We start from the raw sequence: 10,553 nt of genomic DNA on the forward strand, positions 1-10,553 counted from the left end.
AGGCCCCTTGGGAAGGCTCCTTGGGAAGGCCCCTTGGGAAGGCTCCTTGGGAAGGCTCCTTGGGGAGGCTCCTTGGGGAGGCTCCTTGGGAAGGCCCCTTGGGAAGGCCGGGCTACGTGGGGACACGGCCACGCTGCCCCTTGTGCAGATGGCGGTGCTGGAGATCCAGAGCAACGGGGACACGCGGGTCTCGGAGGAGGCCATCGTGCGCGCGCGGCACTCCTTGGACGATCCCAACATGCGGGTGAGCGCGGACGGGGCTCGCTGGCTTGCGTGGGGGTGGGAAGGGCCGTTCCCGGCACCGGGCCAGACCCGTGGGCTCGCCGGGGTCCACCTGCCCACACCTCTCTGGCTGGTTCTGGTTCTGGTCCTGGTTCTGGTCCTGGTTCTGGTCCTGGTCCTGGTTCTGGTCCTGGTCCTGGTCCTGGTCCTGGTTCTGGTTCTGGTCCTGGTTCTGGTTCTGGTTCTGGTTCTACTCACCGGCTGGTGGAGCGTGAGTGAGAACTTCCTGCTCACATGAGGCAGAGTGCAAATTTGCACTATAAATACTTCGGGATCGTGTTTAATAAGAGAATAGAGCAGCTGGAGGGGATCAGACGCAGTGCACAGCTAGACAAGCACATGGACCAGCCACGTGCTCACCTTCATCCTAGAGGCTGCCCCTTCATCCTCCTTCGTTTTCCCCCCATAACCACTTTGATCCCCCCCCTTTCCCCTCAGCCCTTGTCTGCAGCATCTCACAATAAGTTTGTACAGTCCCGAATCCTCCTGTTTGATCCCAGATTTCCCCCAGGCATCCCATAGTAGGTTTTATCCCTCTGTACTCAGTAGTCRCCCGCAGTTCACCCGATTCTCCAAGGGGAGTTTCTGACATGGGCCCCTTCGCGCCAGGCACAAAGGCTTCCCTGTTCCCCTCCCTGGCTTTGGGAGCAGCCGATTCCAAGGGATTCGGGTTTCCGGGAGCCCCACCGTGTCGTTTTCCCTCTGATCACTGCGTGATTTTTGGCATCTCCCGCATGGGGCTTCTCCAGGGATGCGGACCAGCTCCTGGGAGGGGACGGGACGGGAACGTGCTGCTTGGCCCCCAGCTCACGCCTCCCCTTTGGACCGTAGGAATTCATTCTGTCCTGCTTGACCTTCAATCCAGACAAGCGGCCCACCGCCAATAACCTGCTCTTCCACCGGGTGCTCTTTGAGGTCCACTCCCTGAAGCTGCTGGCAGCGCACTGCTTCATCAACAACCAGTGTGAGTAGCACCCCGAACCCACGCCGCCGCCCACGTTTCCTGCCCCGGCACAGCCGGGGACGCAGAGGAGCTTGGACTGGGCTTGTAGGTCCCGCCTGGGGACTGTGCACAGAGCCCACGTGCAGAGGAGCTGCCAGTGACGCCGCTCRCTGCCTTCATCCTAGATCTGATGCCTGAAAACGTGGTGGAGGAGAAGATCAAGGAGCTGGACCTGAACATGGTGATGGCAGAGATCCGGAGAGAGGGTCAGCCTGGCGTGCAGTGGAGGTGAGGGAGGACGTGGAGCAGCCCCGTGGCCAGCCTGGCCATCCTGGTGCCGTGGCATCAGTCCTTCACGCTGCTTCCCTCCTCATTCCTCCGGTGATCCTTCCCTTCCTGTTTATCTCCTAGGTACTCAGAGGTCTCTTTCCTTGAGCTGGACAAGTTTCTGGAGGATGTCAGGTGGGTTGGGGAGGTCCCTGTGATCCAACCACGCGCCCCGTTCTTTGGGCACGTGGATCCTTGTGCTTCAGAGGTGCAGACCGGCTTAGCATCAGTCTGCCCCAGAGGCCTTGCCAAGCTCTGGGTGATACATGGAGGGTGGCAKCTGGGTCTGTGCCGGTCCTGCCAGGCACCGTGTTAACCGGGGCGCAGGGCTCAGCTCGTCACCTCTCTTCTCCATGGCAGGAATGGGATCTACCCCCTCATGAACTTTGCTGCGTCCAGACCCCACGCCCTCCCACGTGTTCTCTCGCAGCCCCAGGAGGACCCCCAGAAAGCCAAGACCCCCACCCCAGAGCCCTTCGATGTGGAGACCAGGAAGGTAAGGCCGTGTCCGGGAGGGCGCAGCTTCCGTGCTGGTCCTGGGAAGTCCTTGCTCGCCAGCCCGGGAACAACCCTCCCTTTGGCCAGGCACTGACGTCCAGCCTGGTGAGAACGTTTCTCCTTGCTCTCTTCATTGCTCTGAGATATTGATGCTCCCTTTGGCTGGTGCTGGTGCAGTCCATTGCACCMGGGACCTTTTGGAGCTGTTGGGTCTGGTTCTTCATCCCGGCGTTGCTCTCACTTTCACAGGCAGCTTGGTAGCACGTTGTTTGGGTTTGAAACCCTTCCATGGCTTGCTACTGACACAGCAGCAGTGTGTTGAGATGCCAGCTGGGACCTGGCAYCTCAACCAGTGCCTGGTTGTGAGCTGGTTGGAGGCTCCTTTGAAGAACAAAAGCTAGAGAAGCGGCTTTGTTAGAAGAGCCTGAGAATGGGGTGGCTTGGGCTGGGAGAGACGAGACGGAGCAGGAATGGGCTGAGGGGTTTCAGCATGGGACACCCATCCTCTGCCACTTGGGCAACAGCACAAAACGTAACCGGCCCAAACTGCAGCGAGGATATTGAGATGAGGCCTCTGATGGCAGTGAGAGCCAAGAGGCAACTCGGGAGCCGCCTGTTCCTCACGGCTGGAAGTCTAGCACGGGTTACACTAACGCATCGGATGTAGTTGGATATAGGCGAGCCTGGATGACTTTGATAGCTCTGTCAGACCGAGTTTTCTGTGATTTTTGGTGGCACCAAAGCTTGCTGCATGCTCCTTTACTGATTTACTGCACTCTTAATGCCACAGAGCAAGAGGTGAGATGTTAGGTGTAGGATCTCCAGGACAGTCTTTGTCCTGTAGGCTCCTGCATTTCACCTAGTGTCCCCGCACGGAGGGTAGGTTGTGCGGTTGCCTAGGGCTGGTGCTCAGRAAGGGTTAGGTGGGGCTTAGGAAGGGTCAGCGTGGGCTTGAGAACACTTGGCCATCACCGAACGATGACTTCTCTGCAGAGCAGGTCCCAGTGATCAGTCGCTTCTAGTGAGTGAACTAACTGTTCTTCACATTTCCCATTCAGACTGCTCTGGACTTGGTTTCCACTTGGGGTCTTGTCCTGTCTGTCAGTCATTCAGTTGAAAAGGGTCTTCCAGAAGCCTCCAGTCCAATCTCCCACTCAAAGCAGGGCCAACAGTGAGTTCTGGCCAGGTTGCTCTACACAGTTGTTGGGTCTTGAAAACTCCCAAAGATGGAGACCCCGCACTCACTCACCCGTAATCCACCGCTTAACTGTCCTCACAGTCCTAACATTGTCCTCGTGCCTGTCCAGAACGTCTCCTGCTCAGTTTGTGATGATGTTCTCATCACATCTCTGCGCAGAGTCCTGCTCCTTGGTGTAACCCCTTCCTGCTGTGCACAGGGGGACATCCCTCATCCCTCCAAAGCTTTCATCCCTCCAAAGCTTTCCCCACTCCAGGCTGTGTTCCTTTGGCCTCTGCTTACACAGACAGCACTCCAGCACTTCACCATCTTGGTGGCCCTGCACTGAACTCACTCATTTTTCAGGCTCTTTTATTCTGTAGGCAACTTATCTCTCATTCTTCASTAAAATAAATTAAGAAGAACCAACTTTTTAAGTAGATAAGGCATGAGCTTCAGTCCTCAAAGCATTTCTAGGGCTCCTTCCTGAATGTCCTCCCATTTTTCAACAACGCTTTATGGAAAGGTGAGATCCCACACATTCCTTGCCCAGGTCGTTCTYACATCCATTCTCACAAGCTGTCTTTTCCACAGCATCCTGCCAGAAGCTCAGGCTCAAGTGAGCTGTATCCCATCGGGATGAGTTCCCTACTGCCTGACCAAGCTGTGAGATGTGCTGTGGGTGTCTGGCTCCAAAATACATCATTTTAGAGGTAGCTCTGGGAAAAGCTGCCCACTGAGTGGGCACTTGGATATCCCCAAGTGTCCCCATCATTAAACACCCAGGCCACTGTCTTCACGTTACAATGGACAGGGCAGACTAYGAATCCGTATTTGCATCAAATCAGTGTCAAAAATGCGGCATGGGGCTAAACCTGATTCTCATTCCTCTAAGATCTGCAGGAAACGCCTCCCGTCAAGAAGTCTACCTGAGCAGCRGTTTCTTGACGTACGTCAGAAGATCAGCTTTGGGTGCACTCACTGTGTGCTTCATCCACACTGCAGAGTGCTGGGTTTTAATGGAGATATTGTGGTGCTCATCTGGATTAGGGAGATGCAGACCTATGCCAACCTAGGTTTCTCCCCACCTTTATTTATTCTACGTTACGCTTCATCCAGTGACTTGAGGAAATAGTGCTCTGCAGGTGCGTTGTCTGTCCGACCAGTTGAGCGACTATTAAAAAACAAACAAACGTGGTTTTAGCCCCATACGGCAAAGGAGTGGTCATCTCAGAAGCACCGAGTTTCCTCAGGTCTCCTCTTGCAGCCGGCAAACTTGGTGTCTTGCATAAGTGCAGCCTGARGCAGCCTCTGCAGCTGGACGGGCCGCTGCAGAGCCCGTGTCCCAGTGCAGCTGCACGGCTGCAGAGCATGCAGAGCATGCAGAAGATGCAGAACATGCAGAAGATGCTGTGGATGCAGGACGGTGTGGTGGGGACATGAGCACCCGGAGGACCATGGGGACATCCATAGGGAACCTGGTTCCCTTCGCCCCGCTGCGGCACAACAGCTCAAGACACTGACTTATCTTCTACTTTGCCAGTAACCTGGATAGCATTATTTTTTAGCTGTTGTCTTTCTTAAGTACAGAATCAGGGTTTTTRAACAACTGGTTAATTTTCTTTTAAGTAGCTCTGAATTTTAGTCAGGTTTTCTGCATTTCGTGAGGTTCATCAGGGACCTGATGCCAAGAGTGGTCCTGCCGCAGGGCACGGACCTTGGCGAGCCTCTGTCTGAGAGGTGCCAAGCCCGTGTGAGACCCCGTGGTTATGACTTATCATCAACAACAGTTTAGTTAAAGCAAAATGAACCCGAGAGCCTTCTAYGATGGGCTGACTGGATGGGGGGTGAGCCATGGATGTTGTCTACCCTGATTTCAGCAAGGTTTTCGACACCATCTCCCATGAGAACCTCATGGGGAAGCTCAGAAGTGAGGACACAGAGAGGTGGATTGAGAACTGGTCAAGCTCATTTATCACCGAGTGGTGATAAATGGGGCCGAGGCCAGTTGGAGACCTGTGGCCATTGGTGTCCCCACGGTCCAATGCTGTTCAACTTGTTCATCAATGACCTGGATGAGGGCACGGAGTGCACCCTGAGCAAGCTTGTGGATGATCCCAAGCTGGGTGGAGTGGCCGACACTCCGGAGGGCTGTGCTGCCGTCCAGAGGGACCTGGACAGGCTGGAGAGTTGGGCAGAGCAACCTCATGAGGTTCAACAAGGACAAGTGCAGGGTCCTGCCCTGGGCAGGAATAACCTGTGGCACCAGCACAGATCAGGGGTGACCTGCTGGGGAGCAGCTCCACGGAGAGGGACCTGGGAGTCCTGGGGACACCAAGGTACCCATGGGGCAGCAGGGCCCTGGTGGCCAAGGAGGCCAATGGGCTCCTGGCTGCATCGGGAGGACGTTGGCAGCAGGGCAGGGAGGGATCCTGATCCTGCCCCTCTGCTCAGCCCTGGGGAGGCCAAAGCTGGAGCGTTGGGGGCAGCTCTGGGCTCCCCAGGACAAGGGGCACGTGGAGCTGCTGRAGAGGGGCCAATGAAGGGCAACCAAGGTGATTAAGGGCCTGGAGCAGCTCTGGTGTGAGGAGAGCCCGAGGGGAGGATGGAGGGAGGAAGGGGCCAAGCTCTTCCCGGTGGTGGCCGGTGCCGGGACAAGGGGCCATGGGGACAAGTTGAACCCCGGCAGCTCCGTGTGCCCGTGAGGAAGAAGAAGGTGAGTGTGAGGGTGSCCGAGCCCTGGGTGAGGCTGCCCRGGGAGGCTGCGGAGGCTCCTGCTCTGGAGAGCTCCCAACACGCCGGGATGCGCCCGGGTGCTCCGGGTGTCCCTGCTGGAGCAGGGGCTGCACGGGGGGATCCCTGGGGATCCCTGCCGACCTCAACCCTTCTGTGATTCTATGAAAGAGTTTTGAGCCTCTTGTGGCTTCCTAAATACATTCCATCATTCATTCCAGACATCACCCTAGCCTAGTTAGACCACCGTGCTGGATTTCTGCTGTTCCTGGCAAGTCTGCTGTGTCCTAAGCTGCATCTCCCCGCTTGCCGCCCGGCCCCACGGGTGCTGCTCGGGGCTCCCTGGCAGGGATRCTGCCCATCTCCTGGCACCCATCCCTTCAGCTGGGGGAGCTCCCCCTTCCCTGCCCGTTTTCAGGAATGTTATAACTGCCCCAAAGGGCTGCACCAGAAAACCACTCTTTCCTGGAAATAGACRTGCCCCGTGTCTAGAGACTCACTTGCATCTCCCTTAGTTTCTAGATAAAATGAAAATTTAGTCGTCTTCCAGCAGAGCTAAGGGTACATTCCTGACTAGACAAACACGTCAGAAAACAKTTAAAAATAAGAAAAAGAAGATGCACTTAGAAAACAGGTTCCATGCTGCTGCTCTCCTACCTGCCCCTGTGATACTGCCAAAGCCGTTGACCCCATGGCCAGTCCGCTGGCATCGGCCACAGGTGCCAAATGGGACCATCGACCCCATGACCAGTCCACTGGCATCGGCCACAGGTGCCACCTCCGAATGGGACCATTGGCCCCATGGCCAGTCCGATGCCACCTCCGAACGGGACCCATCGCGATACCCAGTTGAGACGACAGCCACTTTTGGAAGTGAACCCTCAGACCAGTTCTGGGGAACCTCCACCTGTCTTTTGCTAGAGTAGTTTATGTTACCGTGTCCAGTTTGTCATTTTCTGTCACTTTTGTTTTTTTCAAGCCATCGTAACTGATACAAAATGTTGGAAACTACCTTATTTTGTATTCTTTGGTAGAGGAGGATCTAGAAGGAGATGATGGAGTCAGAGAACATGCCTAGGTTACATGACTGAGTGGTGRGGTAGATGATGGTGTCCTCCATGGTGCTGGAGAAAGGAGAGAGGATGTGGATTCGAGCACGATGTGGCTTCAGGAGCAGGCTGAGGATGCCCATTCCCACACCGGGGCTGTGTTGGGCAGCACCATGCCCAGGGCAGGAACCCATGGGGAGCAAAGTGGTTTCTAGGCACCTTCTGCCCTCGCGGTAGCATCATGAGCCTATGTAGATGACTCGGCTTGGGCTGGCAGAAGACTTAGGCAGTCTCTGCGCTGTGTGGATGTGGCCTAAGAGCTCCAAACAAATGGCAGCCTGTAATCCCATTGKATTTACCAATTTGCTGCATTTATCAGCCACGAAGGGCTCTGCAGTGGCCACATTGCTCTGAGCACTGAATCTGTGACAGGCACAGGGAAGACTCCCAAGCCTGGAGAAGAGCTGGGTCAAGCGGCCGAGGGCCRCAAGAGGTTGATCTTGGCACAGTATTTGAGCTGGATCCAAACCCAGCCAACAGGCCAAGGAGGGTGACCAACGGAGAAACACCCGTTTTGGTGCAGAGCAGCTGCTCCTTTAGCTGTTCCACGTGTCTTCCTGGCATGAAAGCCTCAGCGCTTCCCTGGAACAGTTGGCTTTCTTCGTCACCATAAATGCCATTCACCCTTCGTTCCCTGGGAGTGCTAAAAACTGCTCGGATGCTGCAGAATGTGGATAAAATGCCTTGGGCCAGCATGGCCTTTGTGATTTGTTCCTCACTRTTTTGTGGAGACTGCAGTGATCCTAGGGTTTAGGTAGAAATTCGGGAGCGATCTCCGAGGAYGTAAGCAGAGCAGCAGCGCGGGAGCTGGGGGGCCCGTGGCTGGGCTGATGTTCTTCTGGCCTCTTCTAGGTGGTGCAGATGCAGTGCAACATGGAGCTGAACGAAGACAAGACCCAATGGCACGTACGTAACCGGTCCCCAAACCCCCCAAAATGAGGCACTGGGGCAGGACCTSGCATGAATTTGGGGCTCCCCAGTCTGTTCCAGTAGCCAGCGGACCCAGTCAGCGTTGAGAGCGGGATGCTGGGGCTCATGGACACAGAGCGCCAGGCAGTTTAGCAGGAGACGTGGGAGTTGTAGACACAGCTGTAGCAGAGCCATTTCCGCTAGGCTCTCTATAAATAAAGAGATGATAAATCTCCCTGTTACGTTCCGGGGAGGCCCCTCTAGGAGCAGGACCCGGGGTGGGCTGGAGGCAGCGCAGGACGGTGCCAGCACCAGGAGGACCCTTCGTGGTAGCTCCTCAATGGCAAAGCTGCTGTGGCTGCTAGGTGGCCAGTAGTGCTGGTCACCAGTTTTCTGGAGAGCAAGCAAAGCAATCCTGGCATTAGATTTATCTAGACTAGACTAGACTTATCATAAGTCATTTAGACTTTTCTCCCCAGAAAAAGCTGTTTTTCTGGACAGCAAGCAAAGCTATCCTGGCATTAGACTTACCTAGACTAGACTAGACTTATCGTAAGTCAATTAGACTTTTCTGCCCGTTGAGATAAAGGAGCAGTGATTGGGAGAAGAGGTGTGAGGCTGGTGAGAATTGGAATGGGGATCGGCTTGGAAGTGAAAATGGGGCTGTGGACGCTTCARACTTGGTTTGGTGAGACACGAGGTCCCTGAACTGGAGCTTCTCCTGCTGTGTGTGAGTGACGCTGATGGTTTGCGTGGGGCATGCGTAGGCTGCAGCATCGGCTCAACCCAAATCTTCTGGGATGCTCCCAGCCAACYTTCATGGCCACTGTGTCCGTCCATGCATCAGGAGTTGGCCCTTCACAGGTTTCAGGCCCCCATGGCCAAGCACAGAGATAAAAGATCCACGTGTGACCCCAGGAGGATCCCACATTTGTCCTTCAGGGCTTGTGATTTGAAGCGGAGGAGGAAGGATCCTTCTCCCGTGTCCCAGGAGGCGCCTCAGAGCCTACSCCCCTAGAAAAGACTTCTTATCTTTGATCCTGACCCTTTTTAGTAAAACAAGCCCRAAGACGAGCAAGGCTCTGGCCGCAGGACACCACGTCCTTGGTTTCTCTGCGTGGAGTTCTTCCAGCCCCGGTTCTGCCCAGCTGAGCAGCAGCAGGGCTGCGAGGATGATGAGGGGCCGGGAACATCTGCCCTGGGAGCAAAGGCTGAGGGAGCTGGGCCTGTCCAGCCTGGAGAAGAGRAGGCYGAGGGGGGACCTGAGCAGTGTCTATAGATACCTCAAGGGAGGCAGCGAGGAGGATGGGGTGGCCTCTTTGCAGCGGTGGACAGCAACAGGACTAGAGGAAATGGCTAAAAAAAAGAAGCACTGGAAGTTCCACAGGAACTTAAGGAAATAGTTCTTGACAGTGAGGGTGCCAGAGCCCTGGCACAGGCTGCCCAGGGAGGCTGGGGAGTCTCCTTCCTTGGAGGTCTTCCAAACCCGCCTGGATGCAGCCCTGTGCCCCGTGCTCTGGGTGACCCTGYGWGTGYAGAGAGCTGGGACTAGGTGATCTCTGAGGTCCCTTCCAACCTCARGCATTCAGTGAYTCTATGAGTGGTGGCTGCTGTGAGAACGTTTGCAGGGACGCTCCAGGAGACACAACATTGTCCCTGCTCCCCGCTGCCGGCAGCTGCGGGAAGAGCCAGCRCCTTTGCTCCTCACGGAGAGCCCCCCAGAAGCTGCGTGCGTAACGTGCGCTCCCTTCCCTCCGCAGCTCACGCTCCTGCTCATCCTGGAGGACAAACTGCACCGCCAGCTGAGCTACGACTTGCTGCCAAGTAGGTTGAGTCGCGAGTTCAACCCGAGCGCTCGGGCACCGGGTTTTGTGCTCCCACGCACTGAGCTTGCAGCCCTTGGCCCGTGCTCGTGTCCTGCGCCCTGGAGCGAGCGCCCGGGCCAGCGGGAACGCGCAGGGCCCGCTGCGTGTCTGCTGAACTGACCCGTCCGGGTTGTGCTGGGCACGTCCTGCCTCGCTGCCCGGCTCCGGGGCCGTCTCCGCGACACCTTTCCAAGGAGCAGGTCACTCCGGAGGAGTTACCCAGGGGCTCCTCGTTGCCTCGCAGCCAAACCAGAGACCCAGCCTGGAAATTCGTGCTTGCAGCCAGGACGGCTGTGCGTCGCCTGTTGTGCTGCTGACTGTTGTGCTTTGTTGGTKCTGCTGCCCTTTCCAGCCCCAGACCGGCTGCAACAGTCGTTCCCGGCCCCGCTCTGTGCTCTCTGCACCCCAGGACTCTGTAACAGTTGTTCAGGCAGCYGCAGCCTGTAGCCTGTGTGCACAGGCAGAGTGCGGGTGTGCATCAGGCAGCCTGTAGCCTGTGTGCACAGGCAGAGTGCRGGTGTGCGTCAAGCAGCCACAGCCTGTGTGTACAGGCAGAGTGCAGGTGTGCGTCAGGCAGCCTGTAGCCTGTGTGTACAGGCAGAGTGCAGGTGTGTGTCAGGCAGCCTGTAGCCTGTGTGTACAGGCAGAGTGCAGGTGTGTGTCAGGCAGCCTGTAGCCTGTGTGCACAGGCAGAGTGCGGGTGTGCGTCA

General features: G+C 56.4%; 1 protein-coding gene across 2 annotated transcripts in view; it reads left to right on the forward strand.

Annotated features, from left to right (window-relative positions):
• The window catches only part of NRBP2 (nuclear receptor binding protein 2), a 17,001-nt gene that overhangs the window by 4,523 nt on the left and 1,925 nt on the right, over window positions 1-10,553 (forward strand). For both annotated transcript variants that reach the window (XM_026048914.1, XM_026048916.1), the window contains exons 9-15: window positions 149-244; window positions 1,114-1,246; window positions 1,411-1,513; window positions 1,637-1,687; window positions 1,913-2,048; window positions 7,922-7,975; window positions 9,739-9,802. In XM_026048914.1, coding sequence (XP_025904699.1) covers window positions 149-244; window positions 1,114-1,246; window positions 1,411-1,513; window positions 1,637-1,687; window positions 1,913-2,048; window positions 7,922-7,975; window positions 9,739-9,802 — 637 coding nt within the window. The remainder of the gene's footprint in view (window positions 1-148; window positions 245-1,113; window positions 1,247-1,410; window positions 1,514-1,636; window positions 1,688-1,912; window positions 2,049-7,921; window positions 7,976-9,738; window positions 9,803-10,553) is intronic.

This window comes from Nothoprocta perdicaria, unplaced genomic scaffold (genome assembly GCF_003342845.1).
Source record: "Nothoprocta perdicaria isolate Ctin4 unplaced genomic scaffold, notPer1 scaffold_581, whole genome shotgun sequence".
In the NCBI taxonomy this organism is placed as follows: Eukaryota; Metazoa; Chordata; class Aves; order Tinamiformes; family Tinamidae; genus Nothoprocta; species Nothoprocta perdicaria.